General features: G+C 43.9%; 1 protein-coding gene across 3 annotated transcripts in view; it reads right to left on the reverse strand.

Annotated features, from left to right (window-relative positions):
- TCP11L1 (t-complex 11 like 1) overlaps nucleotides 1–22,442 on the reverse strand; it is a 60,474-nt gene that overhangs the window by 34,541 nt on the left and 3,491 nt on the right. The window contains exons 1-2 of one of the 3 annotated variants that reach the window (XM_089675880.1): nucleotides 18,368–18,385; nucleotides 729–889 (exon numbers count right to left, since the gene is read on the reverse strand). In XM_089675880.1, coding sequence (XP_089532006.1) covers nucleotides 729–885 — 157 coding nt within the window. In that variant the 5' untranslated portion in view covers nucleotides 886–889; nucleotides 18,368–18,385. Of the gene's footprint in view, nucleotides 1–728; nucleotides 890–1,909; nucleotides 2,037–18,367; nucleotides 18,386–22,442 lie in introns of those variants that run through there. The other 2 variants (XM_089675882.1, XM_089675881.1) reach the window with 2 other exon arrangements.

The raw sequence follows: 22,442 nt of genomic DNA on the forward strand, positions 1-22,442 counted from the left end.
AAGAGCTATCAGATGTGTTTGCAGTCCACTTTTCTTTGGTATCAAGGGAGTGTTGACAGAGACCAAATGATCAACAAAGAGGCTGAGGAGTGGCCCTGGGCTGTCACTGGGATGTAATGGGGATGAAGAAAAGGGGACCACTGCTGCTATTTGCCAACTTGTGTTACAAACCGTCATGGCTGAATTCTGAACAACATGGCGTCCTTGCCCTTTCACATAGCTTTGTGAAGGGCTCAGTATGCTTTACCATTACAGGGAGTGTTTGATGCACTCGAAGATTTAAATACACTAACAAATGGAAGCCAAACTCCAGCTAACGCTTTATAAGCAGTTACAGTAAAAGCTGACCATAGTAAGCACTGTTTTCAGTGGGAATTAGTTTATCTTATTCCTGGAACTGCAGGAGAGCTTCTTCTTTTGAAAAACAACAGACATACAGGCCAGATCACCAGGTGAAAATAAGGGAAAGAAATCCTAAAAAAAAAGAAAACTAATGCAGCCACCATATCTAAGAATAGGTAAGCTGCAATATAATACATTTTTGCTTTGTGGTTTATTACTGCTTTAAATAAGAAGGGTAAAAAAAAAAAGAACGGAATAGATAAGTCAAGCTTAATGTTGCTCTGCTGTTAACCCTACACTGCACAGTTGTATAGGCCTTGTATTCACCACCTCACAGTATTGACAGCAGTTGTTCACTTTAACAGAAATGACCTGGTAGACCTCACCCTGGGCAGCGTTTCCTCGGTGTGGGCTGGGGGTACTATTCCGAGTTCGCTTCCGGACAGATTCCTCTGACACGTCCGAGTTGTCCCCACGGCTCGTCCTGCTGGCTTCATTTGATGATTCTTCCCCAGACTGCGTCTTGCCCGGTTCCAGTGGCATTGTCCTATTAACAATAAGAAAATACTAATTAGCTTTATGTACCTGAATTCGTGGAACCTCAGAAGGACAATGTGTATTACAACACCACCCTAAGTCACTGCCAGAAGAAATGGCTAGAATCAGTGATGGATTTATCATTATTATTATTATACAGTATTTATAAAACACCGATAGTTCGCTCAGCGCTGTACATTACAGAGGGGGACAGAACATGTGACAGAACAATACCAATACAATGCAAAACATGAGGGGATTGAGGGCCCTGCTCTTTCGAGCTTACAATCTAGGAGGGAGGGGATGGTGGCACAGGAGGAGATAGCTGTGGGGGATGGGGTGGTAGGAAGAGTGGAGGAGGTCGGCAAGTCAGCAGGGGGTGGGGTAGGCATCCCTGAAGAGATGGGTTTTCAGGGTGCGCCTAAAGGAGAGGAGAGTAGGTGATAATCTGATGGGTTGGGGAAGGGAGTTCCAGAGGATGGGTGACACCCTGGAGAAGTCCTGGAGGCGGGCATGGGAGGAGGAGACCAGGGAACTAGAGAGAAGGAGGTCTTGTGAGGAGCGGAGTGTGCGTGCTGGGCAGCACTTGGATATTAGGTCGGTGATGTAGTTCGGGGCAGTGTGGTGGACAGCTTTGTACGTCAGTGTTAGGATTTTGAATTTGATCCGCTGCGCAATCGGAAGCCAGTGGAGGGATTGGCAGAGGGGGGTGGCGGAAACGGAGCGGTTGGAAAGGTGAATGAGTCTGGCAGCCGTATTCAGGATCGACTGAAGCGGGGATAGCCAGCGGCGAGGCAGGCAAGTGAGGAGGGAGTTGCAGTAGTCGAGTCGTGATATGATGAGGGTATCATCATATCATCATCATATTATCATCAGGTATATTGCCTATAGATAGCAGGCAGCTTCTCCTTGTAAAAATATCAGCCATTAATTTATTTCCTGTTATCAGTAGAAATGAAAGTATTTTTAGCTGAACTCCAGGCAAACAATTAAAGACACAGTTGAAATATATATAAATGTATTGATTTACAGGTCAGGATGTGTATATTTGGTCACCCAGTCCTGATATTTACTTCATTGTGCAGACTGTAAAGCCAGGCTGGCCATCTGACTTTTCTCTGCTTCTGTTAAGCAATAGTGCTTGCTCACCTCTCAGCCTGTGATTGGGCAGTAAAGAAGCAGAAACAGTTCACCCATCAGCTCTTAGAGCTCTCTCCTCCTGCCAGCATGTTCCCTGGCATCACATATGTATGCAGCATATCTGATTGGCTCCTAGTGCTGCTTCTCCAACTCCCAGTCTCAGTGCTGTGAACAGGATTATATCAAGATGTCAGGAACATACAAACATGTACAGCTGCATGTTGAGTTATATTTTATTTCAAATTATTACATAACTGAATTGTTATATTTATTTAAAATGAATACATATATAAAATTGCCAATTTATTATTTGCCTGGATTTCAGCTTTAGTTGTGGACTTATTGTTACAATATGCAGGATCGGTCCAGGAAAAGAAGAAAATGTTCTGTGCAGAAAGATTATGTTTTGGGCCCAAAAGGCTGTGTGCCTTCCAGGCCTGGCTACAAGTGAAGTCATTATAATCCAGAAAAAAATCTTTTTTTTTTCTGTTTGTTTCTTTTCCAGCCTTCAAGGAAATCAAGTATTAAAATTTAACCTGCCAATCAGTACCCGTAATAACTAGAGACAGACAATTCTCACTATTCTGCCGTTTCAAAGTTTGACAATGCAGGGTCGCTAAGAAAGAAGATTCCATGTTTGACTTCCCATCCCAACTGTGACCACACACTGTATTGCTGTAGTGCTGACTCTGCCCAATACCTTTTTTTTTTTTTTTTTTTTTTTTTAAATCGGGTAATTTTTTTATTGAAAGTATCTTCAGTTAAATATAAAAAAGTACAGCAAGCATTTCAATGCAAATTAGAAACATAATAGAGTACAAAGAAAAACAATAAAGTGCTGAAGGCACATAGTGTAAAGATCGTGTATTCGAGAGGTTCACAAGACCTAAAATGTGTCCTCTTATCATGCAGTGAAAAGTATTCCCAGGATCCTCAACAATAATCCACCTCAAAGCCATTTTGATATTCCAATGTAGGATATATAGTGAAGCAAACTTCCTGCAGCTGACAGAAAAATTACCCGTCCTCTTTAATCTGCGGCCATGAGTAAGGAGGAGTGCGTGGACTCAAATGAAGACGTGCATGGTAATATATTTTTAATATAACATTTAATATATTGCAACTTACTAGACTTAAACCTGGTGGCTGCATTAGTTTTCTTCCTTCAGACTAAGTACATTTTTCTGCAAGTACAGAAAAGTACCTGTTGATACCAAATGAAATCCAATATCCCTGTAATTTTCTATGTACTCAGCTGAAACCTTAAACAATACTATTAGCGTTCCAAGCCACATTCTGTGAACTAAACAACCTCCCCTTCACAATAAAATGGAGATGGGGAAAAAGTGGAGACATTTGAAGTTCAAACCAGAAGAGTAGCTTAGGGTGACACAACTGCTCCAATAGATACAGTATGGTGGAAGTGCGTTGTCACCCTCAGACAGGAAATGTTTTACTGGCATAAAGAACAGTGAAAATAAAGTAAAAAATGCCTTAAAAAAAGGCAGTCATTATATCTAAGGACAGGTAAACTTGAACATTGTTCAAGTTTTAGACCGATTTCTTTACTGAACACAGATACTAAATTATACGCAAATAGATTGAAAGAACTAATGCCAGAATGGATACATATAGATCAAGTGGGTTTTGTTCCAGGGAGAGAGGGCAGAGACAATGGATTGAGATCTTTGTTCCTCATCCATAAAAGTAGAAAAGAGAAAACCCCTGTGGTGCTGCTCTCGATCGATGCCGAAAAGGCAATTGATAGGGCAGATTGGGGATACATGATGGACACACTGGAAGTATTGGGGTTGGGAGTCAGAATGAGAGAATGGATAAGGAAGTTATACAGTGTACACTCTGCAGCAATCATGGTCAATGGGGATCTATCAGAGTATTTCGGGATGCTAAATGGAACAAGACAGGGATGCCCTCTGTCTCCACTATTATATATTTTGTCATTAGAATCTCTATTGTCTACAATAAGGAATAATACGGATATAAAGGGAATACGGATAAGAGACACAGAGCATAAGGTGGCAGCTTATGCGGATGATATGTTGTTTTCTGTGGGGAACCCTAGGATAACATTACCAAATTTAATGAAGGCATTGAAAGAGTACGGGGAGATATCAAGTCAATCCAACAAAAACTGAGATTTTAAACATAAACCTCCCAAAGAGAGAGAAAAATAAGATACAAGAGGAATTCACTTTCGTTTAGATAGGAGATGTGGGGGGGGGGGGAGTAGAAATGGGTGATATGATTATTGTACTATAATTGTGTTAATGTTTTTAAAGTGAAAGTTTGTATAACTTGTTCACTTGAAAATAAATATTTAAATTAAAAAAAATAAAAAAAAGGACAGGTAAACTACAATATATTACATTTGTGTTTCAGGGTTTATATACAGCATAATTTAAGGGTTGCACAATATTTTATTTAATAATATTGGATTTACAAAAGTCAAGTAAATATAATTTTAGGGTAACATATTCCATTTTTCACTGCATGGTTATATGTATTTTCTATAGTTATGTACAATAGGTTGTGCTGGTTATTTTGGCATGGGATAGTACCTCTATGCGAGCGTAAAGGAAATGGGTCTGAACCCTCCAATGTGTAGTGTGACTTAAGGTCTAAATTAAAGCAAACCCTAATAACAATTCACGGCTTCCCACAGTGCTGAAAAACTGTAGTCAAAATTTAAAAAAAAAAAAAGTCTATTGGGAAAAGTTAGGGTATATACTTACCTTCCTTGGTAGATCTAAAAGGAGATTGTATGATCAGATTGTAATGTGAGTGGTGAGCTGAGCACTAAGTGTGTGAGCAGATTGAAGGTCCAAATTGGACACTGGAACAAATAGTCCAGTAAAGAGGCTGGGACTGAAGCAGCTCTGTCTTGATGGGGGGACAGAGCTGGGCAACAAATAGCCAGGAGGTTGGAATGTTCCACTTCCTTTGTTAATGAATAAAATTGGACTGGAAGTCGATGTTTACACCTGTGCCATTTATTGAACATTGCCCCAGGCCCAACTACGCATTACAAAAAGATTTTGATTCTTCTCTATGGGGCCTGTTCACACACACTGTTCTGTGTCAGTGAAAATACTATAGGTGCTTTTTAGTGGATCAACATATGTTTTAGTCCTATACACAGCGCATGAAAAATACCCGAAAAAAATATCCCCCCCCCCCCACAAAAATGTGAAAGTGCAGATGTAAAAGGTGTGAACCTAGCCTAGAATGCACTCTGGCACAGGGCTTTTTTACAGCAGATCTGTTGCTGCTGTTGGGGGTCTATTATTGCTGGGGTGGTATTTTGTTGTGGGGAGTCCATTGTTGCTGGGGGGAGTCTATTGTGGTGTGTGTTTGTGTGTGGGGGGGTATATTGTTGCTTACTGCAGGGAATCTATTTTACTGTCTTTCTTGTTATCATTAGCAAATTTCATACAAACTACTTAGTAGCACAAAATGATACTTGGATCTGTATTCTCTAAAAGGGGAGGTACTGGGAGGTGGAACCACGGTACGGTGCTCAGAGGTGAGTAGGGGGTGGAACCACGGGATGGTGCTTAGAGGTGAGTAGGGGGTGGAACCACGGGACGGTGCTCAGAGGTGAGTAGGGGGTGGAACCACGGCATGGTGCTCAGAGGTGAGTAGGGGGTGGAACCACGGCATGGTGCTCAGAGGTGAGTAGGGGGTGGAACCACGGGACGGTGCTCAGAGGTGAGTAGAGGGTGGAACCTCGAAATGATGCTCAGAGGTGAGTAGGGGTGGAACCACGGGACGGTGCTCAGAGGTGAGTAGGGGTGGAACCACGGGACGGTGCTCAGAGGTGAGTAGGGGGTGGAACCACGGGACGGTGCTCAGAGGTGAGTAGGGGGTGGAACCACGGGACGGTGCTCAGAGGTGAGTAGGGGGTGGAACCACGGGACGGTGCTCAGAGGTGAGTAGGGGTGGAACCACGGAACGGTGCTCAAAAGGGAGTAGGGGTGGAACCAAGGCATGGTGCTCAGAGGTGAGTAGGGGGTGGAACCATGGGACGGTGGTCAGAGGTGAGTAGGGGGTGGAACCATGGGACGATGCTCAGAGGTGAGTAGGGGGTGGAGCCATGGGACGATGCTCAGAGGTGAGTAGGGGGTGGCGCCATGGGACGGTGGATAGAGGTGAGTAGGGGGTGGAACCATGGGACGGTGGTCAGAGGTGAGTAGGGGGTGGAACCATGGGACGATGCTCAGAGGTGAGTAGGGGGTGGAACCATGGGACGGTGGTCAGAGGTGAGTAGGGGGTGGAACCATGGGATGGTGGTCAGAGGTGAGTAGGGGGTGGAACCATGGGACGTACCAGAGGTGGGTAGGGGTGGAGACAAAGTGGCTCAGAAGGGGGGGGGGGAGGGGGAGTTCCTGCACCTATTTTTTGAGAAAACAAGCCCTGCTCTGGCACATAAACCAGCTTGTTACAAGCTCTCATTTTGAAGTTAATTCTTACAATGTACAAAACAATTATTCATTCTCTACTATATGTGCCATTTCTACAACATTTCAAAATAACTAATGAAAAATGCAAAACCTTACCAGAAAAACTCCCTTTTCCTGTGACAGTAACTTTAAATATTCAACAATCAGGCATATTTTTCAGTTAGTGCCTTGTCATGTCTCCAGATCTCTGTATAGAACTCAAAATTATTACAGTGTCTACAGAAGACATGCTGGGGTCACATCAGGCTCCAGACAGTCTGAAATGGCCAGAGTCTTGTTTCCTCATAGCAGAAAACAGCATTGATGGGTTTATAATGCAGTGTCTATGATATATGTGAAAGGACTGTTAAAATACCTGTGTTCTAAAACCTATTCCCATAATGGAACCTTCATTTGCTGACTAATGTGAAGTCTACATAAAAAAGCACATCTGTCATACATATTGTATCTTAAATGTGTCCATTCAGGAGAGATTTACAAACCTAATACAATACTATACGTAAATGATAACAAAAGGCAAACTACAAGGGTTCATTTTAAAAAGGAACTTTTAGTGCTATTTTATATGATTTGTAGTTTATTAGTATACAGTGCAATGATGGATGATAAAAATGGCAGAATCGGTGATCACCCAAGACCCCAGACTTCAGGGGGGTCCATTGAGATGCAACAAAAATCCACACTTAATGCTGTTTATAGTAACTCATTTTAAGCTTTGCAGATCTTAAGACTTTTTTGTTTTCCCCCAAAGGGCAGTTAGCAGTCACAGACTTCATACTCCTCTGAGCACACGTTTCCTTTAAGATGATCCTTATGTATTAATGTATATGGTGCATGAACTGAAAACAGCTCAAGGTACATTTAATTCAGCATTGATACAGTGAGGCTTATTAAATAAAGGAGTTGAGAATGTTCACACAATATATTATGTGAATATTAATTTGAATTATCCAGTCATGTGCAGATAAAAGAATTCTGCTATTATTACTGCCCCCTGCACTCTGTTACTTACTCCTGAGCTCTGCACGTTCTCTTGCTTACCACGGACCCCTGCACTCTGCAGTACTTACTCCTGATCCCTGAGCTCTGCATTACTTACTCTTGACCCCTGAGCTCTGCATTACTTACTACAGACCCCTGAGCTCTGCATTACTTACTACTGACCTCTGAGCTCTGCATTACTTTCTACTGACCTCTGCATTACTTACTACTGACCTCTGAACTCTGCATTACTTACTCTTGACCCCGGAGCTCTACATCACTTACTCTTGACCCCGGAGCTCTACATTACTTACTATTGACTCCGGAGCTCTACATTACTTACTATTGACCTCTGAACTCTGCATTACTTACTACTGACCTCTGAACTCTGCATTACTTACTCTTGACCCCGGAGCTCTACATTACTTACTCTTGACCCCGGAGCTCTACATTACTTACTATTGACCTCTGAACTCTGCATTACTTACTACTGACCTCTGAACTCTGCATTACTTACTCTTGACCCCGGAGCTCTGCATTACTTACTCTTGACCCCTAAACTCTGCATTACTTATTCTTGACCCCTGAGCTCTGCATTACCTATTCTTGACCCCTGAGCTCTGCATTACTTATTCTTGACCCCTGAGCTCTGCATTACTTACTACTGATGTGGAACCAAGTCAAGACCACTTGTCTTTCGGTGGATAACAAAGTTACTTATTAACACATACACATGCATGGACATTCTCCAGGGAAGAATGCCTGCTAGACTGTTCTGTAAAAAAAGTATTTATACAGTGTAGAACGCACATACATAATTGCTCAACAGACATTATGAAAAATAGGCAGAATGAGTTTCTAAAAAAGTCATATCATGCAAAATATTCAAGCCAAGAACAACCTCTGGCACACTTCGTTGAGTGAAAGATACTATAAGCACTTATAGGAACACAAGTGTGGATACCTTTAACTTGACTGTGAATTAACGCTCTGCATTACTTACTACTGACCCCTGCATTACTTACTACTGATCCCTGCTCCCTGCAATACTTACTACTGACCCCTGCTCCCTGTAATACTTACTACTGACCCCTGCTCCCTGCATTACTTACTACTGACCCCTGCTCCCTGCCAATACTTACTACTGACCCCTGCTCCCTGCAATACTTACTACTGCCCTGCAATCTGCAAAACTCCCTAATGGCTTCTGATCTCTGGATTAGTTACTGCTGACCCCTGCATTGTGCATTACATACTACTGAACTCTAAACTCTGTGTTACTTATACTGACCCCTGCACTCAATCCCTTCCCTACACCTGATAAGTCTATGGTGGGTCCCCAGGAGCCCCTAGCGCATCATCACAACCCCCAGTCATCCCTGTAGGACTGTGTATTGTCACTATTGTTTTTTGCTCATGTATTGTCATGAAAACCTATGTCAGGAATGGACTGGCCAGCAATAGTGGGACTCAGCTGCCTTATGAGCTGCAGTACCAGGGCTGGCCAGCGGGTGCTCCCAGCAATCAGAGACTCAACCTTGCAGCCAGTCAAACACCTGGAACTAATTATACTGGTGTATTTAAGGGACATTCAGACCTGCAGACTCTGCCTTGGTGTTGTGTTTCTCTTGGGCCCTGTATCCTGTTCCTGCTCTCTGTTCCTGTCTGATTCTCTGCTGACCCTGCTCTGATCCCTGGCTTGTCTGACCATTCTCCTCTGCCTGACCCTCTGTACCACGCTGCCCGCTACCTGCTGAACCTGGCCTGTGACCCCGACCATTCTCCGCTTGCTCCCCCTGTACCTACCTGCCCGACTGATATTGACCCGGCCTGCCTGACGACGCTTGCATTGTATGTACTGTTATCTGTGGGTGGTTGGTTGGTTTGTTTGCACTGTGTTATGTTTTAGTATTGCACTGCGTTTATGTTTGTATGGTTAGTGTTAATAAATTACATTGTTTATAACATATCTGAAGTCTGCGTTTCCCTGCGTCAGTCACACACCTCTGGTCATACCCGGGAGCCCTGACCACCTATATGTTATCCATGTATTATAATAATTTCAGCATAAGTGACATATAGAAGAAAAATGTGGACAATCACGGTGTTGGGACCTGGGGAACTCACCTGCGGATGCAATGCTAAACTCTGGTAAGTGCTATCCAAGTAGGGAAGGAGGGTTTTTCACTGGAGATAGTCTTGTCATGGAGGTGGGGGGTTGTATTGAGAGGAGGGCAATTGTTTCATAGGAGACACTCCGTGCTTTACTTATTTTTGACCTCTACGCTGTGTGGATTAGTTATTCTTGACCTTTGCACTCTGTACATTATGCACTCTTGACCCTCAGAAAAGTAGGGTCAAGTTTGATTTAGCCACATCTGTTTAAGCTCCTCCCACTGTTAGCACAAATTGTCCATATACACCATTCAGCACCCCTAGTAGCCTCACCCCTACTCTCTTCTCCTATCCCACCCTATTAAAAAGTGGACATGGTCATTAGGGTGTCCCCACATTTTATTTGGAAAATCTGGTCACTCTAAAGTAAACCCATACATTTATTTTTCGTTTTGGATCAGGAATAGAGGGGTAAAACCCATCAGTGATTTGTTTTTGCTGTTCTTGTCTCAGTAGGGAGATTTCCCATCATTTTCTCTCACAGAGGTGAACAAGGAATTAAGAGGAGATCTCTATAAAGTGAAGGGAAATCCCATTATTAGTCCCCTTTCACACAGGGTGAAATCCGATTGCTTGGCAGGGGATCTGTCTGCTGATCCCCCGCTAAGCAGAGCGGATGACAGGTCCATGTCTGCTCCTCTTATACAGAGCAGACACAGACCGCTCTGCTCTATGGGCGATTGGGTATAAACGGTCCAGCTGTCCATTTGCACCTGACTGCCCAGAAGGAGGGGAATGGATCCCCTTCTTTTTCATTTTAGCGGATCAGATTGGAGGTCTGTAACTGGACACAAGGGTCCGATCAGGTCCACCTGTCTAGTTTTACAGGTGGACCCAATCATGTTAAAGGGGTCTTACAGGTGCCATCTCTGAAAGATTTCCAACACCTCCTGCTTCTAAAGTCTAACATGTTGGACTGCCTTTTATATTCTTTCTCAGGAACAGAGATCCAGCAGGGACACAGAAAAAAAAACTGACAAAGGTTCTAATCCTTACCTCCTCTATTCAAAACGAAAAAAAAAAAAAAAATTGTGTGGCATCAGTTACATACACCGATCACTCATAACATTATGACCACCCATCCTAACCTGTCGATGCATGGATTCCACTAGACCTCTGAAGGTATGCTGTAGTATCTGGCACCATGCTGTCAGTTGCAGATCCATTAAGGTGGGGCCTCCATCAGTCAGACTTGCTTTTGTAGCAGTTCTCACATATACTCGATCAAATTGAGATCTGCAAACTTTGGAGGCCAAGTCAACACCTCAAACAAGTTGTGTTCCTCAAACCATTCTTGAATACATAAGACCAGGCTGCCTTCTTTTTTTTCTCCTGTGGTCCAGTTCTGATGCTCACATAATCATTGTAGGCACTTTTGTCTGTGGACAGGGGTCAGCATGGGCACCCTGACTGGTCTGTGGCTATGCAGCCCCATAAACAACAAACTGCAATGAACTACAGTATGTGCACCTGTGTATCAAAACCGACATGAACTTTCTCAGCAATTTGGCCTACAGTAGCTTTTCTTTTGGCCACCCATAACCCTGTAACCAGTTTTCCGGTATTGCTTCCTTCCTACCACTTTTGGCAACTGCTGACCACTGCAAACCAGGAAACATTCCACAAAAGATGAAGTTTTGGAGTTGCTTTGACCCAAATATCTAGCCATTACAATTTGGCCCTTGTCAAAGTCATTCAAATCCTTAGGCTTGCCCATTTTTTCATGTTTACTTTCTGCCTAATATACTTCACCCACTTTCAGGTGCCATTGTAACAAGATAATCAATGTTATTCAATTTACCTATCAGTGGTTATAATGTTATGGCTGATCGGTATAAAGTATACAGCACTGTGTTCTGGCAGCGGTACAGGAACTTCCCATCTGCTGTCAGAACAAAATTAAACTGGACTGAGCGCTTATCAACTATTCACAGGAAGCCTTGCTTTTTTCATAATAAATACAAGGCTTCCTCTGACTGGCTGAGATGGAGATGATCAAGTCATTCACCCGCCTCCCTACCTCTGCCAATCCAAGGAAGCCTCATATTGATTGATAAAAATGCCAGGCTTCTTGTGAATGGCTGGGGGGAACTTTATTCCAGCAGGAGACAAGAAGTGTCTGTAGTGCTGCCTGAACACTGCACTGTATGCTGTACATAGCTGTTGCTACGTACACTTTATACAGCACTGGCACAGGCTGCAGCAAATCGTAAAGGAAATCGTTCCTATGGGCCAGCTTGGCCCAAGCAAACTATTTAAAGTGTCACTAAACCCAGGACCCCACATTCACACTATCTGGTCTCCCCACAGTGCACACAACATGGAAAGGCAAATATTTTAATAAATATAAAGTGCTAAATATCTTTTCTCATCAGCAGTTAGAGCAGTCTTGTGACTTCAGCAGAGCACTGGTTAAAGCTTGTAGGAGGAGTTTTCTTTCTGCACTAGAAGGATGCAAAACCCCTGACCTCTGCCTGGACAGTGTTGACCCTGTACTGATCACATCCACTCTCTCAAGGAAAAAAAAAAAAAAAAAAAAAAAAAAAAGCACCTCTCTAGCAATATACACTAAACTGAGCGTGTGCAGAAGGGCTACAGGTTCAGTCTGTTTTATCAGCGTGGACATTTGAACAAGAAGAGGAGCAGAGATGTCAGGATCAAACAGACTTTTTACACAATGCAGAGGATTAACCCCTTAAGTTCCACACTGAGTAGAACAAGCATGCTTACTGCATATACAGACTGATTTTACTGTTGTGGGTTTAGTAACACTTTAAGGTTAAAGTAAACTTGGAGTTATGCTTTAAAGGCTTACTCCACCTTCATGACCATGGTACATTTTATATTTAAGGTGTAGCATGTAACACGGTGCCTAGTGGACTCTCTCACTGCCAAAAAACCCCAACAGGGTGTGTGCGGATGTTCTACTCCCTGGCAGCAACTATAAAGCCTCCCATAGATGGATTAAAATGTAGCCGGTTCAGCAGAAATCGGACGAATTTCAATCCATCTATGGGCAGGCTGGTTGTACTGAAGTCGATAAATCAGGAGGGATGCCCCCCCATCAACACTGACTGTGTTAATGGAGAATCATCAAAACTGCATAAGCTATGGCCAGCCTTCATTTTAAAATCGGCGCAGCTGTGTGTGACTCTGCCCACATAGTCATACCTTTTGTTCACAGAGATCTGTGAATAATTAAACTACAAGTCCCAGTTCGTTATCACACCACAAGTTCCATCTGCTCCACAGCAGATGGACTTGAAGCACTTCATGAAGCATGTATGGCGATCACCGCAGTTGGATTCCATTGACCCTTCCGCCAGCTCTCTTAGGGCTCGTTCACACTTGACTAATTTCTAACTCTTGCCAAACGCCCCTATAGCATATGACAGGCGTTAGACAGGCATTTGGGAAGCGTATTTAACGCTCCTCAAAAGCTTACCAAAAGCCTCCCAAATGCCCTATGCGTGTGCGTTTTTGAGGTGTTTGATAGGCGGTTGCAAGTGTTAAAACCGCACCACAAACGTCAATAATGAAGTTTAATGGTATTAACGCTCCACAAACACCTCGCAACCGCCTGCCAGGCATTTAAGGACCATAGACCATAGACTTGAATAGGAGGCTTCAACTTCTCCTGACTCAACATGAGGTGTCAATTTTGCCATGATGTGATGCTAACACTTCAGTGTGAACAGCACTGTCATGTGTAGAATTTTCATAGGCATTTGAGGAGCGTTAAAAATGCTTCCCAAATGCCTGTCTAACGCCTGCTAACAAAGCTAGTGTGAACAAAGATGAGCTCAAGCCTGTCCAACCATGAGTCCAAACCAGGGGCGGACTGACAACTCATGGGGCCCCTAGGCAATAGGGGATCATGGGGCCCCTGTGTCCTTGCCCAAACTCAAAAAAGCCTATGAAAAAGGTACCAGGGGCATCTCATGGGGCCCCCTACTGACTCCGGGCCCTCGGGCAGTGCCCAAGTTTCCATATGGTCAGTCCGCCCCTGGTCCAAACCCACGAGCCTGGAAGTTGTCACTGCAGATAACCAATTAGAGCTGCCTAAAGCATTCCCTGCCCCGCAGCTGCATGTATACATGCCCCTTGCACCCGTAACACTGTGGGTTGGGGAATGCCGCAGACACATATGATTGACAGCTTCCGATAACTCATGCAGGTTCGGACACATTTCTGAACACACCTGAGCTCATTTCTACTCTCTAACTGAAATTCTGCACCTCGGTATGAGCAGGTAGCTGGAGGAAGTGTCTGCAGGGGCCTGTGCATTGCACCCGCCATCCACTGATCATGGCTGAAAAGCTTTGCAAGCTCATTTCCTAAATTAAATAAATAAATGCACATTTTTGTTTTCATCAATTATACAGTATTTGCATTTACATTTTTTTGGCAAAAGGTAGACTTTAAAACCTTTATAGACGAAGAGGAATTTCCTGATCATTCGGATTGCATAAGTTAACACATGTGCCACTCACAGCTGGAGTGTGACCAGTTTGAATGAACGAGCCTGATGATACCCAGGTTTTCCCACACATGTACAAAGATTGCTAGAAGGGAAGTGTGTAACCTTCCTTCTCTTTGCGCATGTGTGGAAAATGACCTGCGTATCCACAAATGTGCTGATGGGCTCTGTCAGGACCCGAAGGTCAAGTAGAGCAATTAGGCACATGGGCACACATACGTGCAGGGGGCACAGTCACAAAGGGAGGCAGACAGAAGTTCCACTTTAAAGCCCAACTCCAGGAAATTTGGAAGCCTCCCTCACCCAGCTAGCCACTGGCATTGAACTAGGGTTGCAACAAACAATTATTTTCATAATCAATTAGTTGGCAGATTGTTGTTTCGATTGGATACAAACCTAAAAAAAAAAGTTTGGTGTATAATTTAGTTAATATATAAAGTTTAAAAAAAAGTCTAATTATTCTTGAATATCTATATGGAGTGGTAAACATAAATGACCAGTTATAAGGAACAAAATAACTAATCCACTCGGGGGAATATCATACAGAAGAGATGTATATATTATTACAGGTTGAATCTGGTACATATCATCAGACTCTGATAAAAAAAATGTTCTTTAAAGAAAGAAAAAAAAAAAAAAAGACCCAATACACTATTTTGCAGATTTTCAGACAGGACTGTAATATAATATTATGCAAGACAGACTCCCTTGTCAAAGGCAGGTAGCTTGATACAACCTGTGCCTGCTGTCACTAAGGCCCTTCACACGGGCGTTCCGTACGTCCGTTTATCATGTCCGTTTACGGAGGAAAAACGGACACCAATGTATTTCTATGGACTAGCGGATGTAAAAGGATGATCATCTGTTTACATCCGTTAATGTCCGTATCTGTTAACATCTGGGGTTTTTTGTTTTTTTTTTTTAAACGGAAGACAACCCTATTTTTCTTCCGTTAAAAAAATCATAATGGACAACAAAACGGATGTAAATTGATGGAAAGAAAAAACGGATGTAAACTGACCAGTTTTTGCTTGAAAAGAACATGACTGAACTGTTTGAAAAAAACGGAACGCCCGTGTGAAAGAGGCCTTAGACATTTAGTAGCAGCAGCATGCTTTTTGCATAACCTGTCATGATGAGGTTTGAAAAAAAAACAAAAACGAGCCCTTTATAGTACAAAAACAGCAGATAATCACTACTATAAGGGGTTACTTTATACTGTGAAACAGTGAAAGTAAAATATATATATATATACACACACACACACACATACATATATACACACATACATACACACACACACACACACACATATACATATATATATACACACACACACACACAGTTGTGTTAAAAATAATAGCAGTCAGACATCACTAACCTGACCAATCACTGTTTTTGGTAGAAATGATATTTCTACATGGCAAATAATTTACTAGCAGGTGTAGTAGAGTAATAGAAATCCAACAGACCCAACAGTCATGACATGCATGGTGCTGATTCTGTGTAATTGAATCACTAATTGAAAGGGGCATGTTCAAAATAATAGCAGTGTGGAGTTCTATTAGTGAGGTCATTCATTCTTTGAAAAACAGGTGGCAATTATTGCCCTTATTTAAGGAAGGAAGGCAGCAAATGTACATGCTGGTTACAGTGCATTTCTCTCTGAAATTCTAAGGAAAATGGGTCGTTCCAGACATTGTTCAGAAGAACAGCGTACCTTGATTAAAAAGTTGATTGGAGAGGGGAAAACATATAAAGAAGTGCAGAAAATGATAGGCTGCTCAGCTAAAATGATCGCAAATGCTTTAAAATGGCAACCAAAACCTAAAAGACGTGGAAGAAAGCGAAAAACTACCATTCGAATGGATAGAAGAATAGCCAAAATGGCAAGGACTCAGCCAACAATCAGCTCCAGGAAGATGAAAGAAGGTGTAAAGTTACCTGTGAGTACTGTTACAATTAGAAGACGCCTATGTGAAGCCAAGCTATCTGCAAGAAGCCCCCGCAAAGTCCCACTGTTGAAAAAAAGACATTTGCTGAAGAGGTTACAATTTGCCAAAGAGCACATTGACTGGCCTAGAGAAATGGCGCAACATTTTGTGGACTGATGAAAGTAAGATTGTTCTTTTTGGGTCCAGCTGCCGGAGACAGTTTGTCAGACGACCCCCAAACAGTGAATTCAAGCCACAGTACACTGTGAAGACAGTGAAGCATGGTGGTGCAAGCATCATGATATGGGGATGTTTCTCATACTACGGTGTTGGGCCTATTTATCGCATACCAGGGATCATGGATCAGTTTGAATACATGAGAATACTTGAAGAGGTCATGCTGCCTTATGCTGAAGAGGAAATGCCCTTGAAATGGGTGTTCCAACAAGACAACGACCCCAAACACACCAGTAAACGCGCAACATCTTGGTTCCAGACCAACAAGATTGACGTTATGGAGTGGCCAGCCCAATCCCCGGATCTTAATCCAATAGAAAACTTGTGGGGTGACATCAAAAATGCAGTTTCTGAGGCAAAACCAAGAAATAGAGAAGAACTGTGGAATGTAGTTCAATCATCCTGGGCTGGAATACCTGTTCACAGGTACCAGAAGTTGGGTGACTCCATGCAACTCAGATGTACAGCAGTTCTCAGAAACAGTGATTATACAACAAAATATTAATTAAGTGATTCAAAGCAAAGCAAAATCTTCAAACATTTTTCAGTTTATATAGTGAATGTTTGAGTTTGTAAAGAATACAAACACTGCTATTTTTTTGAACAGTCTAATAATCACTTTTCTTAATTTGTTTTAGAGGAACAACACAAATTTGATATATTTTTCTTCATGTTTGGATTTGGAATAGAATGTGTAGTGTTCCCAATGCATTTGTGTGGATGGAAATAAAAGCTATTAGAAGGATTTTGAGTTTTATTCACTTTTGTCAACACACTGCTATTATTTTAAACACAACTGTATATACATAAAATAAATATACCCAGAAGTAGGATATACAGGGTATTTTAACTAGGAGTCAGACATGAATCTATATGAAGGGTGAATATAATTCTTTTATAATAAAGTAATACTAAAGACTGAGACTTTTTTGCATGAATAGATTTTTTTTTAAATATAAATATAAACACACAATACTGGTAAATGTTTACTTTAAAGGCTAAGTGCACCTTTTTACAAAAAATAATAAATGCCCATTTTTTTTCAGGTAAAAAAAAATATGTGCATTTATTATTTTTTGTTGCAGGAGCCAGTAGACAATTGCACCTCTGATCAGTAGATTGCTGATGCCATGCAGGTCTCCTGCAGATCTGTCCAGTATATCTGCTTAATCAAAATGTACTCTAAGGGCTCGTTCACACTTGGCTGTTTTACCAACACTTGCCAAACGCCCCTATAGCGTTTGGCAAGCGTTGGTCCGGTGTTTGCGGAGCGTTTTTTAACGCTCGGCAAACGCCGCATGCGCGGTTTAGCGGAAGTTGCTAGGTGTTTGCCGAGCGTTAATAACGCCCCACAAACGCCTGTAATACAGTTTGAGTGGTGTTACCGCTCCGCAAACGCCCCGCAACCGCACCGCAAACGCCAGCCGGGCGTTTGCGGAGCGGCACCATAGACGAGAATAGGAGGCTTCAACGCCTCCTGACTCGACCAGAGGCGTCCGTTTTGCCGCAACGCGACGCATACACTCCCGTTAGAACAGCACCATGTGCTGTAATGTGCAGAATTGGCAGAGGCGTTTGGGAAGCAGTAAAAACCCTTCCCAAACTCCTCTCTGCCACCTGCACACAACGCTAGTGTGAACGTAGCCTAATAGCGCCATTAGATAGAAGTTGGGTGTTAACTAGAAACCAAAAAACAAAACTAAGGCTCCATGTACACGGGACACGTCTGAACGATGGAAACTGACCGCTGGAAAACGTAGGTTAAAAAACATCTGTTTAGCCGCGTTTGCATACTGCGTTTATGCATGTTTGCATTTAGAAGCGTTTTTTAAAGATAACCTCAGGAGACCTTCCAAATTGCCCAGAATGCACTCAAAAACAGTAAATAATTAACTTTCAGACATTTTGAGAGAAATAGAGAGAGCAGAAGCAGAGAGAGCAGTATTTGTTGAGATTAGCTGTCTTTTTTCTTTTTTTTTTGTGGTGTTCATTTCTGTGCAGAAATTATTGCAGCAGTGTCTAACATTTTCTTTCATGCAAAACCTGAAAGTATGGTGTACCGGGTCCATTTGAGTACTGAGAAAACGCTTTGCATGATGAAAAAAGGCTCTGGACAGCATCTGGAAATAGAAGAGTTAAAAAAAATTTCAAAACGCTTAGAAACGCGGTTAGCCACGTTTACACATGTTTGGCGTTTGAAACGCTGATAAAATCTACTCCTAAACGCAAGTTTGGTGCGTTCACAAAAACGACTGTAAACTCAACTGCCTGTAAATTACTGAAAACGGTGATGTGTACACGGACACATAGGAAAACATTAGGGAGAGTTCAGGGGCTGCTGAAAAAAATGCAGAAAAGCTCCTAAATGTGAGTTTATCAGCTGCAGTGTACATGGAGCCTAAACTAAACAAACTCACACCATGAAAAGAGGAGGAGCTGCCATCTATTCTGTGGAATGCAGAGAATAGACAGAAGCTCCTCCTCTTGACCCCCCCCCTCCGTGTGAGTTTGTTTAGTTTAGTTTTGTTTTTTGGTTTCCAGTATATCCACTTGCCTGTACAGCATGTACAGACAAGCAGATATACTGACAGGACAAATCAATGAACTACCACGATGCTCCACAGCACCATGGTAGTTCATTGAGAACTACAAGCTGACAGCTGCAAAGGCTGTCGGGACTTGTAGTTCATTCATTCACAGAACACTGTGAATGAATGATGCGGACGTGTGGGTGTTTATAAAATTTGTGCCAGCTAGCAAGGAGGAGGAGATCCCCGCTAGCTGTCATGACGGGGAGCTGGGGTCTGAATATGGGTGCAACATGTAATGAAAGGTGAACTTATCCTTTAAATGTAATTGCAATGCCTTATATTACCTCCATTACCTCTCTGGGTTCAGATGCTAATCTTCCCTGAGCTCTTAAGAGCCCTTAAAGTGGTAGTAAACTTTCTTTTGTCTCAAATTGCAGGCAGGATATTTATTACAGAAGAGACCCTATCTCTTCCTTCTGCCTGTCAGCTATCATGTCCATCGAGTCGCGCATGCGCATGCTCAGTGAACATTTATGGCCCCGATCTGTGCCGCTGCGATGTGACTCCCATGCACATGCTTGGGAATAACAAAACAGAGGACCGGTCAATCAAGCAGCTGCAGGCATGAAACCCGGAAGGAAGACCAGACGAAGATGGAAGTGCCCATGACCTGCCGGATTGAGTACACTGCAGCACTGAAGGGCTCAGTTTGACAGGTAAATATGCCATATTGTGCTAATATGCTGTGCATACGAGTACATTATGACATAACCCACCTGGGGGGCCTTAAAAGCAGAACGGATAGCAGACTAACGCATTAAAGTGAATGCAAACGATGGAATTTTTAAAAATAACAAACGTCATACTTACCTGCTCTGTAATTATTTTGCACAGAGCAGCCTCGATTCTCCTCTTCTGGCTCCTCCTGCCTTTAGAGTGCCCCTCCGACAACCCGCAAAGTATAGTACAGAGCGCCCCTCTAACAACCAGCAAAGTATAGTACAGAGCGCCCCTCTAACAACCAGCAAAGTATAGTATAGAGCGCCCCTCTAACAACCCGCAAAGTATAGTACAGAGCGCCCCTACAACAACCCACAAAGTATAGTACAGAGCTCCCCTCTAGCAACCCGCAAAGTATAGTACAGAGCACCCCTACAACAACCCACAAAGTATAGTACAGAGCGCCCCTCTAGCAACCCGCAAAGTATAGTACAGAGCTCCCCTCTAGCAACCCGCAAAGTATAGTACAGAGCGCCCCCCTAACAACCCGCATAGTACAGAGCGCCCCTCTAACAACCCGCAAAGTATAGTACAGAGCGCCCCTCTAACAACCCGCAAAGTATAGTATAGAGCGCCCCTCCAACAACCCACATAGTACAGAGTGCCCCTCTAACAAGGTAAAATAACTTCTACCTTTTGAATCACTTTCTTGCTCAGGACTACATGTCCCATGAGGCATTGCTCCTTACACATTCGCTTTCACAAGTTCTCAGGCACTTACTGACATGTATGGAGGGTGTACCGAGCTGTATGCGTGCCGCACTGTGTATAGTGACATGTGTGGAGGGTGTACCGAGCTGTATCCGTGCCGCACTGTGTATACTGACATGTGTGGAGGGTGTACCGAGCTGTATGCGTGCCGCACTGTGTATACTGACATGTACGGAGGGTGTACCGAGCTGTATGCGTGCCGCACTGTGTATAGTGACATGTACGGAGGGTGTACCGAGCTGTATGCGTGCCGCACTGTGTATAGTGACATGTACGGAGGGTGTACCGAGCTGTATGCGTGCCGCACTGTGTATAGTGACATGTACTGAGCTGTATGTGTGCCGCACTGTGTATAGTGACATGTATGGAGGGTGTACCGAGCTGTATGCGTGCCGCACTGTGTATAGTGACACGTACGGAGGGTGTACTGAGCTGTATGCGTGCCGCACTGTGTATAGTGACACGTACGGAGGGTGTACCGAGCTGTATGCGTGCCGCACTGTGTATACTGACATGTACGGAGGGTGTACCGAGCTGTATGCGTGCCGCACTGTGTATAGTGACATGTACGGAGGGTGTACCGAGCTGTATGCGTGCCGCACTGTGTATAGTGACATGTACGGAGGGTGTACCGAGCTGTATGCGTGCCGCACTGTGTATAGTGACATGTACTGAGCTGTATGTGTGCCGCACTGTGTATAGTGACATGTATGGAGGGTGTACCGAGCTGTATGCGTGCCGCACTGTGTATAGTGACACGTACGGAGGGTGTACTGAGCTGTATGCGTGCCGCACTGTGTATAGTGACACGTACGGAGGGTGTACTGAGCTGTATGCGTGCCGCACTGTGTATACTGACATGTACGGAGGGTGCACCGAGCTGTATGCGTGCCGCACTGTGTATAGTGACATGTAGGGAGGGTGTACCGAGCTGTATGCGTGCCGCACTGTGTATACTGACATGTACGGAGGGTGTACCGAGCTGTATGCGTGCCGCACTGTGTATACTGACATGTACGGAGGGTGCACCGAGCTGTATGCGTGCCGCACTGTGTATAGTGACATGTAGGGAGGGTGTACCGAGCTGTATGCGTGCCGCACTGTGTATACTGACATGTACGGAGGGTGTACCGAGCTGTATCCGTGCCGCACTGTGTATACTGACATGTGTGGAGGGTGTACCGAGCTGTATGCGTGCCGCACTGTGTATAGTGACATGTACGGAGGGTGTACCGAGCTGTATGCGTGCCGCACTGTGTATACTGACATGTGTGGAGGGTGTACCGAGCTGTATGCGTGCCGCACTGTGTATAGTGACATGTACGGAGGGTGTACCGAGCTGTATGCGTGCCGCACTGTGTATAGTGACATGTACGGAGGGTGTACCGAGCTGTATGCGTGCCGCACTGTGTATAGTGACATGTACGGAGGGTGTACCGAGCTGTATGCGTGCCGCACTGTGTATAGTGACATGTACGGAGGGTGTACCGAGCTGTATGCGTGCCGCACTGTGTATAGTGACATGTACGGAGGGTGTACCGAGCTGTATGCGTGCCGCACTGTGTATAGTGACATGTACGGAGGGTGTACCGAGCTGTATGCGTGCCGCACTGTGTATAGTGACATGTACGGAGGGTGTACCGAGCTGTATGCGTGCCGCACTGTGTATAGTGACATGTACCGAGCTGTATGTGTGCCGCACTGTGTATAGTGACATGTATGGAGGGTGTACCAAGCTGTATGCGTGCCGCACTGTGTATAGTGACACGTACGGAGGGTGTACTGAGCTGTATGCGTGCCGCACTGTGTATAGTGACACGTGTGGAGGGTGTACCGAGCTGTATGCGTGCCGCACTGTGTATACTGACACGTGTGGAGGGTGTACCGAGCTGTATGCGTGCCGCACTGTGTATAGTGACATGTACGGAGGGTGTACCGAGCTGTATGCGTGCCGCACTGTGTATAGTGACATGTACCGAGCTGTATGCGTGCCGCACTGTGTATAGTGACATGTACGGAGGGTGTACCGAGCTGTATGCGTGCCGCACTGTGTATACTGACACGTGTGGAGGGTGTACCGAGCTGTATGCGTGCCGCACTGTGTATAGTGACA

This window comes from Staurois parvus, unplaced genomic scaffold (genome assembly GCF_062004578.1).
Source record: "Staurois parvus isolate SC_StPar_1 unplaced genomic scaffold, SC_StPar_1.0 ptg000159l, whole genome shotgun sequence".
Lineage (NCBI taxonomy): Eukaryota > Metazoa > Chordata > Amphibia > Anura > Ranidae > Staurois > Staurois parvus.